Raw genomic sequence first — 21,266 nt, 5'->3', positions numbered from 1 at the left:
TATGCTTACTCTGCTATAAATCCCAATGAGTTTAAGAATGCTAAATTTCTTAGTCTCAGGTGAACGTTTCTGGGCCTCTTCTGTGGAAATTGGAAGGAAGCTGCAGAAAAACTGCATTTGTTATTGGACTGCTTTGTTTTCCCCCGTTTGCATAAAGGAAATGATGACTCCTTTGTTCTGGACTATAACTGAAGGAAACTACATGCGCTTACTTTGTAGGAAGTCCCATTAAGTTCATTGGCCGTTATTCTGAGATACACATACTTAAGGCTGCTAGTGCCATTGAGTCAATATGCTAAACCTATCCCAGTCTCTTCCCTTCTGCTTGTAAAGAATTAATGTCTACAATGAAGAGCCTATTAATCTTTTGAGACTCTCCATTTACAGAGTTCTCATTTCCTGTGAAAAGACTCTATGGGAAGAGAAAGGTCTTCATTGCAGTTACCCTCTAGACATGGGCAACAAAAGGCTAGGCTTGGGGAAAACCTTGCTCTTTGTGTCTATGTCTATTACTGAATTTAGTTCAATTGTACTGTATGGAAATTTCTAGCTATTTTATATAAATTCAAGTGAAATCAGTAACAGTAGATACTGCTCTATGATAATACAGACATATAGAAATAATCAAATGTAAGGGAAAATGAGAAGAGGTAGAACTGGCAGTGTTATGCAATTCCTGTGCCTTGAATGATGAAAGAGGGACAATATTCTAAATATTGTCATGCATAGAAATCTAATAATTGGGCTCAGTCATTCACCTGTGGAAAGATTCCTGTGATTTTGGTCTACAAGATGTGGGGGTAGCAGTAAGGTGGGAGTAACCTGAGAAAATATTAATTTCTGTTCTTTCTCAATATTGTTTTTTCTATCACTACTACTCCCTACATAAAATGAATATCATTAGATATTAGACAAAAATCAAACTTTCAAGGAGATCCTAATGAATTATCACTATGATTCAAACCTAAAATGAATTACATGCAAAATCAAGGATTAATATGAATGTGATAATATTTTCATTCATAATCTTGCAAAACCTAAGCCTTTTTGACCCCTTCAAAAATGAAAATATGTTTATTTCAATTGCTGATGTTATAAAATATCTGGTAGAATTTAAGGCTACCCTATTGTACAGTTGCATCTGGTTGTCTGTAAAGTATACCCACCTGTGAATGTCTGCATTGCTAAATTTTCTGTTTGTGTTGTTCAGTTTCCGCAGGTTTACCCGATCAAATAGTGTTACAACAGCTGTTCAAGCAGACATGGATTTCCATGAGAACTTTGAAATGTCCATGGACCCTCAAGAAGTTCAATCATATTCTGGGCCAATGTCGAGACAATATTCCCGCGATATCAGCACTTCCACTGTTAGCATACAGGGCTCAGGAAACCATTATCATGCATGCGCAGTAGATGATGACTTTGACACTGATTTTGATCCTTCCATTTTACCTCCACCGGATCCTTGGATTGATTCTATAACTGAAGATCCAATTGAAGCTGTACAAAGGTCCGTGTGCCACAGAGATGGACACTGGTTTCTGAAGCTTCTTCAAGCAGAAAGAGAACGTATGGAAGGTTGGTGCCAACAAATGGAGAGAGAAGAACAAGAAAACCATCTTCCAGATGAAAGTAAGTAATTTCAGTGCTAACAAGAAAAGTTGTCTTTATTCTGTTATCTTTTAAATAATAGTCTAGAGATTGGAAAATCAATACTGCATGTAACTTCTCAAAATATATCTCTGTTGCGAAAAGTCCCACAAAAATCACTGTGCATTTCGCTAACATCCATACCAAATTGAAGTGATACCAAAGTGACAACCAGTGTGTGCTGACTTCATTACAAATGACACCTTTACATTCTTGCATCCTAACATTTACCCAAATCTGACACAGCATTTGCCTGACATTGTGCAGGTAGTCCTCAACCTACGACTACAATTTAGGCCAAAATTTATGTTGCTAAGCAAGACATTTGTGAATTTTGTCCTATTTTACGACTAACTGAATCTGGCTTCCCCATTGGCTTTGCTTGTCAGAAAGTCACAAAAGGTGGTCACACATTCCTGGGACATTGCAACCATCATAAATATGAGTCAGTTTTCCAAGTGTCTGAATTTTGATCGTGTGACCATGGGGATGCTGCAATGGTCGTAAGTGTGAAAAATGGTCATATGTCACTTTTTTCAATGACACTGTAACTTTGAATAGTCACTAAATGAACAGTTGTAAGTCAAAGGCTATCTGTATACATTTTGTAATTCCTTTCCTGCATATGTGTTATTACTTCTTTGCATTTACTTCTTTTTACTTTGCTAATATTCCCAATATTAGATTATTGGGAAAAATGTAGCACATGTTAGAAATACCTTAACGCAACTGTTCCCTGTGGGGGGGCTGATGCAGTTTGCAGTTTACACCAAGAAAGATACATTGCATTTCCAACAGAATTTACAAAGGTTTTAGTCCATGCACATTCCGAATAAAATGTTGTACTTTGAATGCAAAGTCCTAATGCAGAGCCTTCTTCCTTTCAATGATTTCCCACAACAGCAACAGGGAATTTCCATGGCTAAGAATGGCTTCAAACAGCTTCCTCTTCCTCCCCCTTCCTCCTTTATCTGATCTGCGCTTGTCCATTATATCTTAATCATTACACCACACTGAGGCTTACTGTAACTTGCAAAGACTGAAATTTTCTCAATATCTTGGCAGCTGAGAGTGAATGTTCTCCCATCCCACCTCGAAGCTAGGAGTAATATGATACAAGCCTTTCCAGACAATGCCTCTTTATGTACAACAGCTGTCTGGAGGAGATGGCTTAGGACTGCTTGACAGAGTCTTGTGTGCTCCATGGACATGTTTGTTATTATCTTTCAGAGAAAGTGTCACAATGAAAAAAGTGTTTCCAGTTATGAATGCAATTTGTTGTTTGCTGCTGCTGCTGCTCCTCCTGTTGCATATAAAAACAGGTTATAAGTCAGGGGCTGAGTTAAAAACATCTGGAAAAAGTTATTTAGTTAATTCTGCACATGTTTTATTGCATTAAAGTTTTATTAGTTTCCTCGGAAATTGCTTATTCGTAATAGTGGTAATAACTAACTTATTAAAGCCACGCCTGTCTGTATTAATTGTTGAGCATAGATCAATGCTCATGATCAATATAAAATTGCCAAATCTGCATAGGAACACACATGTACCATGGGAGCTGTGTCTTTAAGTTTTAGAAAAAAACATTTTGAACCAAGAGTTTGCACACAATGCCAGTAGTTAAATAGATATGCCCCTTTAAAAAATATCTGTTGTTAGTAGAATATTGAATAAACAAGAGCAAGGAAGCTGAAACTAGTGTACTGGATAATAAACTGATTAGAGTTGATTTTTCCTTGGTATCTTCTCCTGGGCCTCCAACTAGTTTTCTGCTTGTTGCACATGTTTATTCATCAATTTTCTTTTAGAATATGGACACTTACTTCTAAGAAGGTGCAGCTTAATGGAATATATTTTTCTGTCCATTCTTTCTTCCTAGCAAAAAAATAAGGTGACATTTTAGCTGAATTAAATGTGCTTAATTTTACTTCTAATTTTACTTTCTTTACATCATATTAAGAAATTATCTATGGGCAAGCAAAGTTTACCAGCAGAAGCCTCAGAATGGGAGCCATCTCTCCAGAATGGGCTTTGATTATTGATAAAAAGATAGTTCAAGAATGCTTATTCTTAAACATTATACATAATAAACATTTTGTCTCATAAGTGTATGCTTCACTTGGCTGATGTAAAAGAAATCAGAGATAAAATTGGTATAAGGCAAAACTGCAGTAGGCTTTGGGTTAGATGCATGTCCAACAGGAAGACATGGCAATATCATTTCTGACATTTATAAACTATCAGCATTGGTTTTGGAGTTGGTTACATATTTTTGGCATTTGGGAATGGGTATTAATGAAATTAAATCTGACACATCTGGAGACTCAAATTTGGAAAAGACTGCTTTAAGAAGTAGGTATAAGAAATGTGAATGCATGTACTTTGCATACCAAGCATCAAAGGTTCACTGTCTAGAATCACTGGATAGATTTGAAGTCTGGAAGCATGAAGGCAGTACTGTGCTGAAAGCCATACTGAGCTGGAAGGATTCAGTATTGTTCTGTTCAACTAACTCAATGCAAAATTCATCACATAGCCATCTGAGAATTTGTCTTAAATCACTAAATATTTGGAAAGGGAAGACTCAACACATTCTATTTTCCTCACTCTTCTTTCCTCCAGAAAGTATTGGGATATTATAGAGTACTGTTTTAATAAGGAGTATTCAGGCTATTTTTTTAACATTGCATCATGAAACAATTTTTAAGCAACTTCTCTTACCAGTATAATCACCCAAACAATTTTTTGGCTTTGTGCAAAATTCTCCTCTAATGCACAGCTGGGAGACCATCTCCCTTCTATTTCCCTCGCCCTTCCTTTCAATTCTTGAAATGCCTTGTGAAATGTTAGATGGCTCAGCTCCAGCTGAGGCAGCTGTTCTGAAGTCGATGCAATGGGAAGGGTTCTCATAACAATGGGGACCACATGAAAGCTCTCCGATTAACTCCTCCCCCCCTATTGAAGGCTTCTTTCACTTCAGTGGTTTGCACATTAGTACGAATAAAAGACTAGACACACCAAGGGGTACATTTTCAGCACAGTGCCTAGGGAATTAGACACGCAACCCTTGCAAACAATAATGGGAAAATGGCAGTTATGTGTAGAATTCCCTGTACTGTGTAGTGTGAATTTACATTTCCCTCTTCACAGTTGTTTCCTTTTTGTGTTAATGTCTGTCTAAGGAGAGAAATCTGCTTCCAGGACCTCCATAGGAAAAGATATATAATAATCTGTGTATTAATACTAAGCATGTATATACTGGGCATTTGTCGGCTCAGACATAAAGTCCATTGATTTTTGTTCAGTGAAACTTACTCCCCAGTTGGAATATGTAAGACTGCTACCTTAGTATTTTATGATCTTTTGGGATTGTTTAGAGTATTTGTCATGGTGCCACAGGTGCCTCATATCTAATCTGTTTTATGTGATAGTGCTCAGAATTTATCAACAGTAGCTATAATGGCTCTCATAAAGAAAAAGATGGAGTGGGGATCATATCTGTGATAAAGATCATCCCCCAATATTTTATCGTTTTAAACATCTCAGAACATCCTCTAAGTGAGGAATTCTAACGTTTATCTATTAACCCACACTCAGTTGCCACTAATACAAGTGTGCAATTTTAGAATCATGCCATAACATTTGCAGCTAAGACATAACTTTTGCTGAATGTGCAAGAGTCTCAGAAGTGAATACAGATGCTTTTGAGATTTCTTTCAAACCTCATTTAAATTTGGAGAATATTTTAGAATCAAGGACATAATTATTTTCAATTGTGAATGACCATGAAAATCTATGATAAGGTGCAGGGGGCTACAAATGGAGGAGAGGTTCCAGGAATAAAATGGCACGAAGCAATTTAGGATCCAAGCCACTGGGCCTCCTATATGTTCACAACTCATAGTATCCTAGATAGGCTTGCCTTTTCATTGGCTTAGAGAACTGTTTAACTTGGCACTATACAACTTACTACTTTACAGAAGTCCATGCATCTGGCCAAGTCAAACATATGTTGCCTGTGGGGAACTCAGCACAGATTCAGTTTTGATTAAATATTTTGCATCTTTGGGCCTATTACTGTATTGTTTCAATGACAAACAGCAGAAGGATTACACATGACTCTCTGGACATTGTTGATCTGAGTTTCTATCATCCGTCATCATTCAACAAGCAACACAACTGAAAAAAATCTGCATAGGTGGGAGCATTGTTATCCATAGAATTATTTTTAAGGTATATAGGCCAAGTTAAAACACAGTGCTGGTTATTTTTGTGATGTGAGAGTTTTCGTTGTTTTTGCATTCCTCCTTTTGCTAATTGGTGTATGTTGGAGAGAGTTCCGGTGATTGGGAATGTGTGTTCACTTTTAAAATGAACTGTGGGTTTTTTAGTAGTAGCATTTGGAAAGGATTGGCAATCTTTTCTCGTAGAGGGCTGCATTTTCTTAATTGAAATCTGTTATCAATGGTGAGCTGAGTTTAAGCAATCATTGGACACGGAACTATCAGGAGTGGGTAGCAGTACACAATTACTCACTTTCTGTAATTCCCTCTCTTCCTCCTTTTCTCCTTCTGACACTCCATTCTCTTTTCTGTCTTTCACTCACTCTCATATGAAAGAAGGGAAAAAATGTTCTTCCCACAGATATTAATATGGATAGCTTGCAGACAGCATTTGAAATTAGCCCATAGGCCACAGGCTGCATATGATTGCACTTTTCTTATTCCTGAACTAGATCTGTAGCTGGCTTTGTAACAATAGAGATATTTCCAATATTTGCTTACATTAATATTTTACAATGGTGTCTTATGCTTTGATTATTTTTAAGTTTTAGGTAAAATTCGAACTGCAGTTGGTAGTGCTCAGCTTCTCATGGCTCAGAAATTTTACCAATTCAGAGAACTCTGTGAAGAAAATCTGGTATGTAACATGTATTATCAGTGTTTTTATTACTTGCATGCAAAAAATATGTTAGTGTCTGAAGCAGAATCGTGTATAATGCTACTGTTGCTCTTCCCATAACTCAAATGCAAGAATTTAAGGCTGGCCAAAATATTTCGGTACTTGAAGAAGAAAATCTTTCAACCACCTCTCCCAAGAGGTGGTTGTAAGATTAGAGAAAATAAATTAGAGAAGTGAGTTTATAACATTTATTTCCAATTCTAATATATCACAGTATGGAACAAAAATTACATTAATTGTAACCAAAAGTATGCTGTCTAGGACACAAATATATTAGAACTATATCAAAAAGTGGATATAAGAAAATACTGATTTGAAAAATTATTGAAAGCTCAGGAATGTGCCAGAATATTTTAGTCTTCTGTTTCTGGTACTGGTAGTTCTCAACATATGACCACAATTGGGACTGAAATTTCAGTTGCTAAGTAATGCAATTGTTAAGCAAGTATTCATGTAGCTGGACCAAATTTTATGACCATTTTTACCATGGTTGTTAAACACATCACAAGGGCAAGTGAATCCTGCAGTTGTTAAGCGAATTTGGCTTCCCCAATTGGCTTTGCTTATTGGAAGCCACTGCGAAGATTACAGATTGTGATCATATGACCACAAGATGCCGCAACAACAATAAATGCAAGCTGATTGCCAAACATCTGAACTGCAATCACATGACCACAGGGTGATGCAATAGTAGTAACTCCAAAGACAGGCTGCAAGTCGCTTTGTCCGAAGCCATTGTAACTTCAAACTATTGTGGAATGGTCATAAGTCAAGGACTAATTGTATATGCATTAATGGAAACATGACCAGTATAAACTATCAATAGTCATTATTGCAACATATTGCTGCCAAAACATTCATTCCAAAGTAAGATTGTTTCAACTAAGGTAAAGGTAAAGGTTCCCCATGTACATTTGTGCTAGTTGTTTCCGACTCTAGGGGGCAGTGCTCATCTCTGTTTGAAAGCCAAAGAACCAGCGCTGTCCGAAGACGTTCTCTCTGGTCATGTGGCCAGCATGACTAAACACCAAAGGCTCACAGAATGCTGTTACCTTCCCACCAAAGGTGGTTCCAATTTTTCTACTTGCATTTTTACTTCCTTTCAAACTGCTAGGTTGGCAGAAGCTGGGACAAGTAACAGGAGCTCACTCTGTTATGCGGCACTAGGGGTTCGAACTGCCAAACTGCTGACCTTTCTGATTGACAAGCTCTGCGTCTTAGCCACTGAGCCACCCCGAATTGTTTTAATTAATTTCCCCCAAACATTTAGCCAATTTATATGTTTCCTCAACTTATAGCATATGCTATCCATACTGTTTGTGCTGAAACTATTACAGTTGTAAGACTCCGCCATTGCCTCAGTGCATGATGGCTTAGTTAATTTAATCAACTTGTATTATCATTCCATATGAATCAGATGCAGTAAGATAGCCAACATCATTAAAAATAAAAAGCAAAATTCCACCTGAGTTTTTCAAGGACTGTGTGTGTGTTTTTCCTATTTCTATTTCCTATTCCTTTCTCTCACACAGAATCCCAACGCACACCCGAGACCAGCCTCCCAAGATTTAGCAGGGTTTTGGGATATGCTGCAGTTGTCCATAGAAAATATTAGTATGAAATTTGATGAACTTCATCAGTTAAAGGCCAATAATTGGAAACATCTGGATCTACATGACAAGAAGGTAGAACATTGTCGATTTTGTATGCTTCATTTAAAACCCTGCACAAATACTGGACAGATTAAATAGGTCTCTACATACTTCACTGATGTTAAAAACATGAAATGGATTTTATATCAGATTAATTCCATTGTAAAAGAAAAGAAAATGTTTACGTTAGGAATCACCTGGAATATTATCTGTAATATGTTCAGGCATATTTTTAAGGCAAACTTGTATATGTGAAAAATGGGAATGTGCTCATTTGTCTTATATACTTAACGTATAATCATATTAGATAATCAACTGTTAGAAGAAATTGCCTCATATATTGATTCTTACAATTAAAATAAATTATATAGAGAGTACAGGAGTACACAGTGCTGCCTAGTGTAAGAGTTTTGTTTACTAATGCACTATGAAATGTATAAGTAAACTAGGGGAGTACTGTTATCAGCACTTACTTGGTAACCAGCCCCATTCCCATGGATAAATGTATGGGTATTTGCCAATCAAGCCATCATAAATATTACCTGGAAAATCTCTTGTGTCATTACTTTATTTTGAGGGAGACCTCATAGGTGGTTTCACCTCTTTTATTTCATTCAGTAAATTCTAACTCTAAAACACTAATTTGTTGTTGTTGTTCAGTCACTAAGTTTTGTCTAACTCTTTGCGACCCCATGGAACATAGCATGGCCCTGTCTTCCATTGTCTCCCAGACTCAAGCACTAAATAGGATGGCAAATTAAGACTCAATTTTCTTTCCTAGACTTACCTGGATGTTAGGTGATTTTAGTATGTGATGTCACATTGTTCTCAGTAGTAGTGTCAGAAGGAGTCATTGTTTCTCTAGGGATCAGTAAGCATTTTAAAGCTGAGATATATCCCATCAATAATATCAGTACAAATTGACAGATAGAATGGAAATATGAAAACATGTATGTAAACATTTTCCTTTTTCTTTTCCAGGGGCCTAAATTGGGGAAGGTTGGGGGGAGGAAAGGAAAGGTTATTATGAGGAAAAAATGAAAGTCTTCTGAAATATTTTCTCCCACTATGAAATGTAAAAATGTACTATTTAAATGAAGTGCTTTAATATATTCTTACCCTGTTGCCCTTAATAATGTCTACCCTTAAAAACTAACATGGAGCCTTAAGATGGAGAGCTAGCGGAACAACAGGAAGTTTATTTCAATGAGTAAAAAAACCTACATTTCTATAGCAAAGAGAAATTTGCTATTGTTGTTGTAACAACTGATGTAGTCAAATATTTTTAAGGCCCATGCCTTTATAGGGAAAAGCACAAACTCAGTTTCACACATATAAAAGAAAATTGAAAAAGAGGGACAAAGTGTTCCCCTTGCACCTGTTTGTTTAGAACATTTCAAGCTGTTTGTAATGTTGTTTATACTCTGGCCTATTCTGCCTATTTCATGTATTATTTTTAAAGCAAAGAATAATAGTATGCGAATAAGTGCTGTAGATATCACATTTTTTTCAAAAGATATTTTTTAAAAATAATAATAATTGGGATTTCATTCCATAATGTCACTCTTCTCAGAATCTTTGTTTTGTTAGCCATAGGAATATGAAAAAAGTCCAGGGAAAAGAATGGTCTTGTTGAACCCATTCTTGCATTTGTTATGCCTTAACCATGCTGGAACCTTAACCAGTTTTGAATATTGACCCCCTCCCCCAAATAAATACTGCATGATTAAGTCAAGTAAAAGAATTGTTTACCTATAAATGTTCAGTAGGGAAAAGCATGGTCATCTGATTTACACTGTAGAATGTTCCATTAGAACATCATGCAAATGCATTCTTTGCTTGTTCCAAACCAAAATACAAATAAATGATTACCTCTTCAAGTCCCACAAGATAACATTTCTGCGGAAAAAAAATTGGTGATCCTAAAACACACTATTTTTATTAGATGTTATGATACCTAAATAGGGCAAAGCTTTTTTTTCCCCCAGCGTAAGAAACTGATACTACTTTAATGATAAACTCAACAAAAGGAGTAAATTAAACAGAACTAAAAAATCAGGATGTTTCAATCTGTAGTGAAAAAAAAATATTTGTGGATCATGGTTACCAAGTGTGGCTACATTAATATTTAAATTAAATTGCTTGTTTTCCTTATTTAAGCAAAATATGAAAAAAGTTGTGAATTTGTTTTTATATTTGCGCTTGTTATCCTTCATCCTAAACTTGGGTAACTACCATAGTTCATTCTTTGCATGCAAATCGAATGCAGTGTTTCAAACAAATCCATTTCCATTAACACAAGCAATGAGGAACTGTTTTGATCAACAATGAGAAAATAATAAATTATAAGGACACTTATAGAGCATAATTAAATTAATTCTCAATTTAGGAAATTATTATTAAGATAGATACCATATAATTTTTGGAAAAATAGAGTCTGCGTAAACCAGAGATATATTTTGGGTTATACATGTGGATCCAAATTTAAAAGGGAAAGGGTGAAATGGAGTGCATCAGGCACTAATATAACATCTGTTGACAACTCCTTAAAGAAACTGCATTATTATTGGGCTCCCATAGCCACTATGCAATCCCAGAAAGGATGCATGTAATTTATGGAAGGCTGGATACATGCTGTATGACTCCTGCGCTCCTTTGCACTTCAAATCCAGATTACTGTGTAGCCCTATTTGGATCCTAGTTGTAAATTCCAGAAGTAACATATCCACATTTCTCTCCCTTCCCCCTCTCATTCTGTCTCTTTCTATATATGTATATGATATATTAATATATACAGTATATCATGTGGATATATACACATTTCTTCCTGTTTATTAACCATGATATCTTTGGATGCCAAACTAATTACTAACGTATATTCTCAGAATTCCTTTTTTAAGTTTTCCCCACCCACTTCTGAATTTGCAATTGAATTCAGTTTGTAGGTTGTTGACTCCGATACTATACTTTTAAGAAGCACATTGCACCCAAAGTATGCAACATTCCATAGTCAGTCACCACCAACCACATGTCTTTTTCATTTTTGTTTTTAAATTTTGCAACTAACCTCAGGCTGCTAGTTCATATGACTGTGTGAAATCTATCCATAAGTCTTAAATGTTGTAAGCCCATTTAGTCTTGTGTATGTATATTGTATACAAAAGGGTTGGTGCTCATTATCTGTGTCTTTCATTCCTACCACATATTATTCTATTACGCTGAGTTAATGTATTAAGAAATCCAAGAATTTTACTAATAGTTAGGTGTAAGGTGATTTTGATTACAATCTGACTTTATAGATTTATGACATCGTACAAAGCAGCAGTACTAAAGATGCTCTCCTTTCTAATTCTGAATGTCCAGAAGAGGAATTTAGATTGCCCAGCAGGAGCTACATACAATATTTAATGGTGGGAGCTTCATCCTTTTGAACCTCAGACACCACATGTCTATGGAGAACTAGTGCTATTATCAATGCCGTCCTTTTTTGCCTTAAGATTATGTATTTTTTAAAGTCTTTGAATGCCAGTTCAGTGAAGAGAAAGTGAATTAACTTTAGATAAACAAGTATCTTCTAACCACTGACTTATCCTAGTTTGTTTGTGTCCCCCACCCGCCCTTTCTTTAAATTTTTCCCCTGAGAAGCTGTATAATGTCATTAACCTTCTGCTTTGATCAGGAGAGAAGGGCCCCTCCTCCAGTGCCAAAGAAGCCATCGAAAGGTCAGGTGCCACTCATTCGGGAACGCTCTTTGGAGAGCTCACAGCGTCAGGAGGCCCGGAAACGGCTGATGGCTGCCAAACGAGCTGCATCGGTTCGTCAGAACTCAGCCACTGAAAGCGCCGAAAGCATTGAGATTTACATCCCCGAAGCCCAGACCAGGCTATGAAGGGATCCAACCAGGAGGACTGTTAATGGCAAGAAATATCTCTTGTATAATTTGCCCTAGGTCCATGCTCAGAGATACCAATATGTATTTGTATTTCTCTCCTCTTCCTTTTATCTCTCTCTTCTCTCCCAATGAATTAACACTTCTGTGGTGTAACTGTCAATTCTCCAAGAAAGTTTTGCAAACATCCCTTGCTTTCTAAAGGTTTGCCCATCTCAGCCTAGTGCTTTGCCATATGTACTGATACTGCCCACCATGCCTCTTGTAAAGAATCCCATACACCCACAAATAACACCTCTCTTCCTTTCTGTCTCATGTACACACATGTATGTGCGCGCGCGCACACACACACACACACACACACAGAAATCTGTACAATAGATGCACCGATTTACTCATCCTTGTTCCTTAAAGGTAGTCTGTTATGTAGTGTACAGCAATATTCCATTATTTGGTACTTTGGAAATCCAGTATTGCAGGGTAATACCTTTAGGATTCTGTTGTCCTCCTCATTTATAGTGAATGGAGCTTGGGCTCAGAATCATTTCTTTGTATGACTAGTTTTTAATTTAATTTAATTTTTTTTTAGAAACAGAGCCATATGATTTTGATCTTTCAAGATAATCCTTTTCATCTGTCATACTAGAAGAAGTTGGGGAGATAGGTGTACTGCAGTAAAAGTTCAAATGAGTCATGGGAATGAAATGTCCGTCATCCCATGAAAAGACTAGCAGCTGCACAAACTGCCTCACTTTATTTCCTCCAGCTCAACTTAGAATCTTTTTGATCAGGAGAAGACTGTAAAATCTATCTTCCAAGGTAGTAATATTTTAAGGCAATAACAAGAAAGCTTAGATGAATTCAAAAGATGAGTGAAAATTGGATTAAAGGAATATTTTCATCCAATCAATTAGTAAGAATTTTTAACATTGTACTATATTGTCATTTCCTTTTACAATGAGTGCATTTTAAATGGGAAAATCATTTGTTGATTTCCTGACTTTGATGAGCTTTCAGATTTTGAACATCTCCAAACTAGCTGTTTGTTTCTAAAATGCTGTAAATGAAATACATGTTGTATACTAGTCATGACCATTGATCTCAAGTGTTTCATACTCCCCTTTCTTCTTTAAAATAGAGAACACCTTTCTTTACAAAACTGTTTTAAAGTAAGTAGTCTACACATAGTGCTAGATTGTTTGGTAAAAAGACTGATAGGCAACAGAGCTATGCAGTGTTTTAGAAATGATTAAAAAAAACTGCTTCAGAGCAATTGGAAGGACAAACATAGAACTTATTTGTGACTCTTTAAAGCAGCCATGTCTTTTCTTTGGATTAGGTGGCTCTCTCTAGAGTTGCTAAAACAAAAAAACCTTTTTGGAACCAAATATGAAACACTGCTTAACCCTAATAAGGAACCCCTGGCATGGGACTACAGAATGCAATCTGACCAAACTGTCACACTAGCAGAAAGCATTATGATTTCACAAGCACCACAATTTTAAGATAAACATCTAACATGCACTAATGTGCATGTTTAAAGCACTAGAGAATTAACAGTTCATGTCCTAATGAGGTGTTGGTTTCAGTTGCAAGATTTGATCTATATTCTGTTGCCAAAATCAGTTTATCGATCTGGACCATATGTCATTTTTAGTTGTATCCTCTCAAGTCACATGGGCAAAGAATTGTGGGTCATTTCTTATTTGAATATTTAACTTTACCCATATTGGCATCCATGTCGAGTATGGAAAAATTATACTTTTCTGACAGATCAAGAAAGAAGTGATCTAGTGCTAATGAAATACACTGAATGAGTGATTTATAATCTGTATTATCAAAGCTGGCTTTCAATTAGCTTACGGTTAAAACTTTTCAAATATGAAACTCTTAACTGATTGGATAGTAAAATTACACAGTTCAATTTCGCAGTGATAGAAATTACCATTCAAAAGCTGGCTTTTTCTTTTGTGCCTTTTTTCTTTGAGAATATATATTAACAGATCATGCCAGAAAATGTTGTAATGATACAGCATCATTTTTAGGCTCTATCTTTTTTTTTTTTTAAGAATCTGGGAGAGGTAACAGATATAGAAATCTTTTTTAAAAAGGTAAAATCACTAGAAAATTTGCTACCTCTCAAAGCCATTGATATATCCAAGCTATACATTTATTAACAGGGCACAAAATATCACTGCTGTGTTTTACAAGTAAAGGGCTAATAATTTCATATTTTAAGACTTTTAAAGGCAAGGATAAAAATCCAGTGTTAACTCAAAACTGAAAATCTGACTTGCAACATTTGAATTGTATTATGTTGAGAATGTTTTTTGCTTTACTTTATAGCCTCTTTTTAATATTTGAAGGCTTGCATATTGTTTGCAGTCTATATAATATCAGTAGCCACCCTTATATATAGAAATGTTTTTTAAAAATTGGACTCTTCATACACAGATGTGCAAAACATGTCATACAGATCTATTTTCACAACAATATTATTTCTGTGGTATTTGAATCCCATAAAAAAGGTATAAAAATTTGCTGAAATGCTGTTGAAAAAAATGTGTTAAGATAAGGCAATTTATCTAGCAATGTCATATACCATATGATTACAAACAATGATGTACTACAAAGTAGTCAATTGTTTTATTTGGATTACCCTTGGGAAGAAAATGGTGAGGATCACAACTTAATTTTATATTTTCGGAAAGATATATTTGCACATCATAACTTAAAGGAATTTGTTAACATGATACCTCATTATTCATTTGGGTTTGATGTAGGCATAACAATTATATCTTCGAATAAATTCCTAGAAAAATGCAGAAGATATGAAGACATTGAACATCTGCATGTAACAGAAGGATTTGAGAAACTGCAGTCCTGCAATGGACAATAGTGCCACCCAGATTACTCTTTGGTATTGCAGGTCTATAAATCGAGCTGCTACTTTACTCTGATTGCCTCTTGTGGACCTTTTTATCTATACAGTACAAAGCAAATAGAAAAAAAAATCAAATCATTTATTTTTGCAGGGAACCTTATCATCCTCAGATTTCTTCAATTGAAATCAGTGGGAATTAGAAACTTTAATTGGCTAAATTGTGTCTTATTCTTTCAATTGGTTTTGTAGGGCTTATTTTAATTCAAATGTCTGTATATCTGCAAAAAAGCTGCAATCAGTGTTTTAAAGTACAATTGGGATTAGGGGATATTTAAAAAATGAGGTTGACCTCTTAAACCAAAAGTTTTAAAATATTTATTATATATATTTTTGCAGACCTTTCATTAAATAACCTTTAACAGTGCAATACAATGCAAGTCTACTTAGATGTAAGTGTCACTGAATAAAACAGAGTTTATTTCCATTCACTATGGTTTAATACTCTTACCCAAGCTGGCGCCTTCAGATACTTTGGCGTTACTTCTAAATCTTTTAGTAATTCCAAGCACATTAGGCAAATACATCACCATAATGCCAAATTGGAGAAGCCTGGTAGGATACAAGTTTGGACTGTAATTAATCTGGGAGTAATCTCACTTAATCTGTGCTTTACTTCTAAGTAGACACACATAAGAATGCACTGTTGTTCTTTTGTAATGAGAGATAAAGAAAAAGATTAAACGTTTTAATATAAAAAAGTAAATGTTAGTATCTTATTTATAATATATTTCCATTTATTTATTGGGTGTCCCCTTAATGTTTTGTTATGTACTGTCACTTTAATTTGGATTTTATATTTATGAATTTACAGTTTGTTTTTTAAAATTTATAATGCATAGTTTTACTAGAATGTGAATCAAAATCAGTGACATAGATGCATTCTAGCTGTATTCCCAGTCAGGATAATCCATTTTTGTTCCCCCTCCCCTTTTTTTGTTTTTTTGCAAAATTGCTAGTTTGAAAAACTCTAGAGGAAAGGCTGGAGAGCATTATATGGCACTTTGAATTAGTTTTTCATAGGATTATCTATCTATCTGATATGTGGACACACAAACATGTAAATAGATTGTTTCCTGTAATGTAAAAAGAGCAAATTAATAAAATAAATAATGCACTGCTTATAAGAGCTGTGGCTTTTCAATATAAATTTTTATTCCCTTTTGGAAAAGAAAATCCTGCTTTTGATGTGGTTGTATGATGTCTGGAGTAAACAGCAGCCTCTTCTGGGTATCTACAGGATATAATGTTAGATTAGCTTTTTAAAGGCTTATGTGAACATTTGTTCTCCCCTTAGCCTTCTAATCCTTGGGAGGATGCTATATATCATATATATATAATATATTCTGACATGAAGATCTTTAAACATGTTTCAGATACTTTTTAGTAGTGATGTGATCATTTTGAGCATAAAAATACTAGTGTAAAGGTGTCTAATACAAATAGGAATCCTTCTCTTTTAGCTTGGTTGGTTGGCTGCTGGTAGTACCGCGTTTCCTCGAAAATAAGACAGGGTTATTTTCTTTTGATCCCCGAAATAAGCACTTGGTCTTATTTTTGGGGGGGTCTTATTATTTTTGAGGTGCAAGAGCGTGGTCAACTCATGGCTGCTGCTGTGTTGCAATATTTTTGGAGAGGGCTTATTTTGGGGAAGGGCTTATTTTAGCACATACGCTCAAAAGCCCAATTGGGCTTATTATCCGGGGAGGTCTAATTTTCAGGGAAACAGGGTACTATCTGTGTATGTTAAAAGTTATCATAATTAGCAAAACACAGAAGTTTTTCTTAACATGTGGTACAGCCTTGTATTTTTTTCATTAGTTTTCACATTTTCATTCTCCATACATCATTTATTCAAAAGTCATTCGAATTTTGATTGTGAATTTAAGAAATCTGCCTTCATGTATGAATGAACCAATGTTTATGTAATCTAAATTATTAATTCACTTGCTTATTTATTGATTGAGCTCATATGTAATTCCAATCATAAGTGACTGGCTGGCACATATATGCAATAACCAGATTAAAAGCACAATACACCAATGTTAAAATATCCTAGGCCTTGCTAACAATCAATTCCATGCAACATTCCCGCCAGAGAATAGATCAAAGACACCAAATCAAATATCACAGACATGACAGAAAACCCTCTTTATAGTTTTTCAGAATTCAGCCAGGCAGAGATCAAGCTGATCTTCATTGCAAAGCTATTCCACATTTGTGGGGAGAGGAGCAGCCAGGAACTGAGAAAGTCTTTCTCTATGGTTTATGCAGATCACATACTCTTGGAGAAGGGACCCAGAGGGAATCTTCTCTTTTAGATCTTACAGTTCGGAAAAAACAGTGAGCAATTTTGAAGATTCTGAGGTTCTGATCCTTGAAGGGCTTTTAAGGTGAAAACCAGCACTCTGAATTGCACTTGGGAGCAACTAGCCACCAGTGTGGCTCTCAAAGAAGTGCTTTGCCTAGACAATCTGAAACTTCTGGGTAGTTTCTGCATAAGAGATGACCAAGGCACGAGAGACAATGAGGAGGGACTTCCATTTCTCTAAAAGTCATTAATTGACACACAAGGTGCATCTGTGTAAATTGCCTCCTAGCTGCAGTTAAGAAATGTTTGAGCAGGAGTTGAGGACTCAGGAAGATCCCAAGATTATGAATCAATTCTCCCTGCAAATTGGACATAAACCTGTTTTCCCAATCCAGATACAATCAGCCTTCAGTGACTGGAACACTGGCTGCATCTCCTGTTTGATCAGTTTAGCTGCAAAGTTGTATGTCATCAGCCTGATGATAATGCCCGACTCCATGCTGGCTTATGATTTCACTCAATGAGGAATGGGAAGGGGAAAGCATCAAATCTTGTGGCAACCCTCAGTGGAATTTCTTATGGTTCAAACTCCCTCTTGCCTCTCTGATTCACCCACTTAAACAAATATTTTTAAAAGTCATTCCTAATCCCAACACTCATACCTAGTTCAGAATAATACAACGAATGCCACTAATAGATAAACAGGACTAGGAAGATCATATTTCTTGTATCCTGATCTCTGCATGGATTGCTTTATATTGCATGAACACACAACGTAAAACAATCTACCTCTGAGCTTGAGAAGGAAGTGAGATAAAACAGTTGCTCAGCTCTGGGAAGGAAAGGAAAAAGTGTGAGAAAGGGATTCAGAACAATCCCACCTTGACCTTGTTATTCTTAAAAGCGGGGTAGTGAAGGTTTTGAACAGCTTTCCAATTCTATAAGCAACTACATCAATGAAGAGGCATTCCTGGAATCCTTGTGGTGTCTCTGTTTTGAACCTGGTTTATCTTGAAGGACTGACATTCATGATTGGCCTGAAACCCAATCCAGAAGAATTGTCTGAGCCTATTTGCTATTGTAGACCGACTACAGTGTCTCCAAAAATCAAAGGTTAAAAAAAATCAAAGATTATTTAGGCTTGAGCAGTTGAATAATGGCTTTTTGAGAAGAGGTCACCTTGTTATTTTTCAAGACATGCAGAAATATTCATTCAAGGAAAGAAGAATTTGCACTGCTTGAACCCAGCTTCCTGTTAGCTCCCTGAAAGCTTTCATGTCAGAATCAAAGCTACAAGTAGCAGGGCTGATATACCAGAGAACTCAATTCCTTCAGAACTCACAACGTCAATCTGTCTCACTAGATGATGTTCTATGAATGCAATAAAAGCAGAGAAATAAGGCCTCTTACTGTCTCAGATAAGCTTGAACGTCAACCCTTATCCATGTTCAGTCAGGTTCACTTCTCTCTCTCTCTCTCTCTCCCACACACACACTCATCAGCTATGCCCCATATGTGTCCTCTCAACTTCATTGCCTTAAACTCCTCAATAAACTGAAGAAGTGCTTGGAGCTTGTCAGTGAAGAGACGTAGGCTGCTCTGGGGCAATCATAACTACGGCAAGAGCCATCTCTAGGCTTGAAACTACAACTAAGCCCCAATAGTAGAGTCCACCATGGCCTTTAGAAAATTCCCACAGGATTTCTCCAAGAAACTCAAAGAATCTACTAGAGGGATCATCTCAAATAGATCAACTAAATAGACACCCAGCATCTCCAAAATAATTAGAGTCTGCTCTGATCATGATTAAAAAAGGAGTAATTCATGTCTCCTATTCCCAAATTACATCTGGATTTTTTTAACATCCACCAATCACAATCTATCATCCTGCAGCTACAGTGTTCTAGGCTATACTGTAGTGCATCTTTTGCAAAACAACAATTGCAAAAAAAAATCTCTGAACGGCAGGTTACATTTGTAATACCTGTTCTCCACCGATTGTACTCTGAACTTGATTTGCAGTGTAGCGCTAGCAAAAGCAAGTGTTAAAAGTTTCGTTTCTATGACCACTTCATTGTTTAGGAGTTTCTCAAGGAGTGTATCAAGCAACAATTCTTAATCATCCTCTGCTCTTCAGATCTAAAAATTTGCATAGTGATTAGTGCTTATGTACATATACAATGACTTGTTGACTTAAAACATGTCAGATTTTATTTCAAGACATGAAATAAAGTCTACAGTAATATATTTGTGTTTAAGAACTATTTGGATCCAGAGAATGATAAATGAAATGCAAACCAACTATTTATGCCGGTCTGTGAATGCCTGCACAATGTAGTAATGGAAGCGTTTATGCAGTGATATAAAATATCACAGTTACAGAATTTACATTTCCATAAGCAAAATAACACTAGGTTTAAATTCATTTTTTCATGCATTACTTAAGTGGAATAAACGGAAAGGCACAATGAATCCAACTTTGGGGAAAAGAATGTTGGTCTTACCTGAATGTGTCTTTTAAGAGGAAGGAGGGAGTGGTCACATGTGGGTATTCTCAAAGCCTGATTGGTCCAAAGACTGAGAGCAAACACTTAAATACTGGTGCCTTCCAATCCTGGCCCAGTTTCCTCGAAGGCGAACGATAGAACTGAAACAACAAAACACAACAACAACAAACCCCCCTGGGACCAACTGGGCCCTCCCCTTGGCCCCAACGGAACACTCAGGGCAGGTCGTGACCACTCCTTCCCTTCCTCTTAAAAGACACGTTCAGGTAAGACCAACGTTCTTTTTCCAGAGGAAGGGAGGGAGTGGTCACATGTGGGACATACCCAAGCTATAGTCCCAGGAAGGGAGAACAAGAAAACTACTAGGACCCAAGGGGAGCATCAGCCACCACCCTCTGCAAGACTCTCCGACCAAACGATGCATCCGCAGACGCGAAGGCATCCAGACGATAATGTCGGATGAAAGGTGTCGGAGAAGCCCTAGTGGCCGCACAACAAATGTCCTCAAATGGGGCCCTCGTGGCCCACGCCGCCATGGTCACGGCACTCCTGGTAGAATGGGCCGTGATGCCCTACGGGGCCGGGCGACCAGCCACCCCGTAGGCCTCCATAATGGTCTGACACAGCCACCGGCCAATGATGGCCAAGGACACCCTAGAACCTAGCATTCCCGGATGGAACGAAACAAACAAGGCCTCCGACCTACGAATCCCTTCGGTCCACCGGAGGTAAATCCACAGAGCGCGGCGCACGTCCAACCGATGCCATAGCCTCTCCCTATCATTGGACAGGCCTGGGCAAAAGTTGGGCAGGACGATCTCTTGAGCCCTATGGAAGGGAGAGTTCACTTCGGGATGAAGGTAGGATCAAGGCGAAGCACCACCCTTGTCCTGGTGAAAATGGCAAAGGTCGTCCCTGGACGACAGGGCGCCCAGTTCCGAAATACGGTGGGCGGAAGTAACCGCTACCAGGAAAACCACTTTCAGCGACAAGAACCACAGATGAACAGACCAGAGAGCTTCGAATGGGGCCCCCATCAAAGCCCTGAGCACCAGGGGAAGATCCCACGTGGGGAACTTGTGGATGGGGGGAGGCCTTAGATTAGCCGCCCCCTTCAGAAAATGCTTGATCAGGGGAACATGGGAGAGGGAAGAAGACCTCCCACAGGACAGAAGACAAAGCCACCCCTGGTGGCGCAATGTATTCTGTGAAAGTCCGCCGTCAAGGCCCTTCTGGAGGAAGTCCAAGACGTTAGGAATAGTGGCCCTATCGGGAGAAATAGCAAGAGGAGAACACCACCGGACAAAGGCCGCCCAGGTGGAATTGTAAATGTGGGTCGTCGATGGATGCCGAG

General features: G+C 37.2%; 1 protein-coding gene across 2 annotated transcripts in view; it reads left to right on the top strand.

Annotated features, from left to right (window-relative positions):
• DLGAP1 (DLG associated protein 1) overlaps positions 1-16,204 on the top strand; it is a 296,685-nt gene extending 280,481 nt beyond the window's left edge. For both annotated transcript variants that reach the window (XM_087707223.1, XM_087707224.1), the window contains 4 exons: positions 1,211-1,632; positions 6,479-6,570; positions 8,145-8,297; positions 11,944-16,204. In XM_087707223.1, the coding sequence (XP_087563349.1) occupies positions 1,211-1,632; positions 6,479-6,570; positions 8,145-8,297; positions 11,944-12,153 (877 nt within the window). In that variant the 3' untranslated portion in view covers positions 12,154-16,204. The remainder of the gene's footprint in view (positions 1-1,210; positions 1,633-6,478; positions 6,571-8,144; positions 8,298-11,943) is intronic.
• Positions 16,205-21,266: the final 5,062 nt, after the last annotated feature.

The sequence above is a fragment of the Thamnophis sirtalis genome, unplaced genomic scaffold (assembly GCF_051295495.1).
Source record: "Thamnophis sirtalis isolate CommonGarterSnake01/CBP01778 unplaced genomic scaffold, rThaSir2_p1.2 scaffold_2, whole genome shotgun sequence".
Classification (NCBI taxonomy): domain Eukaryota; kingdom Metazoa; phylum Chordata; class Lepidosauria; order Squamata; family Natricidae; genus Thamnophis; species Thamnophis sirtalis.
This window is presented reverse-complemented; position numbering and strand designations above follow the sequence as displayed.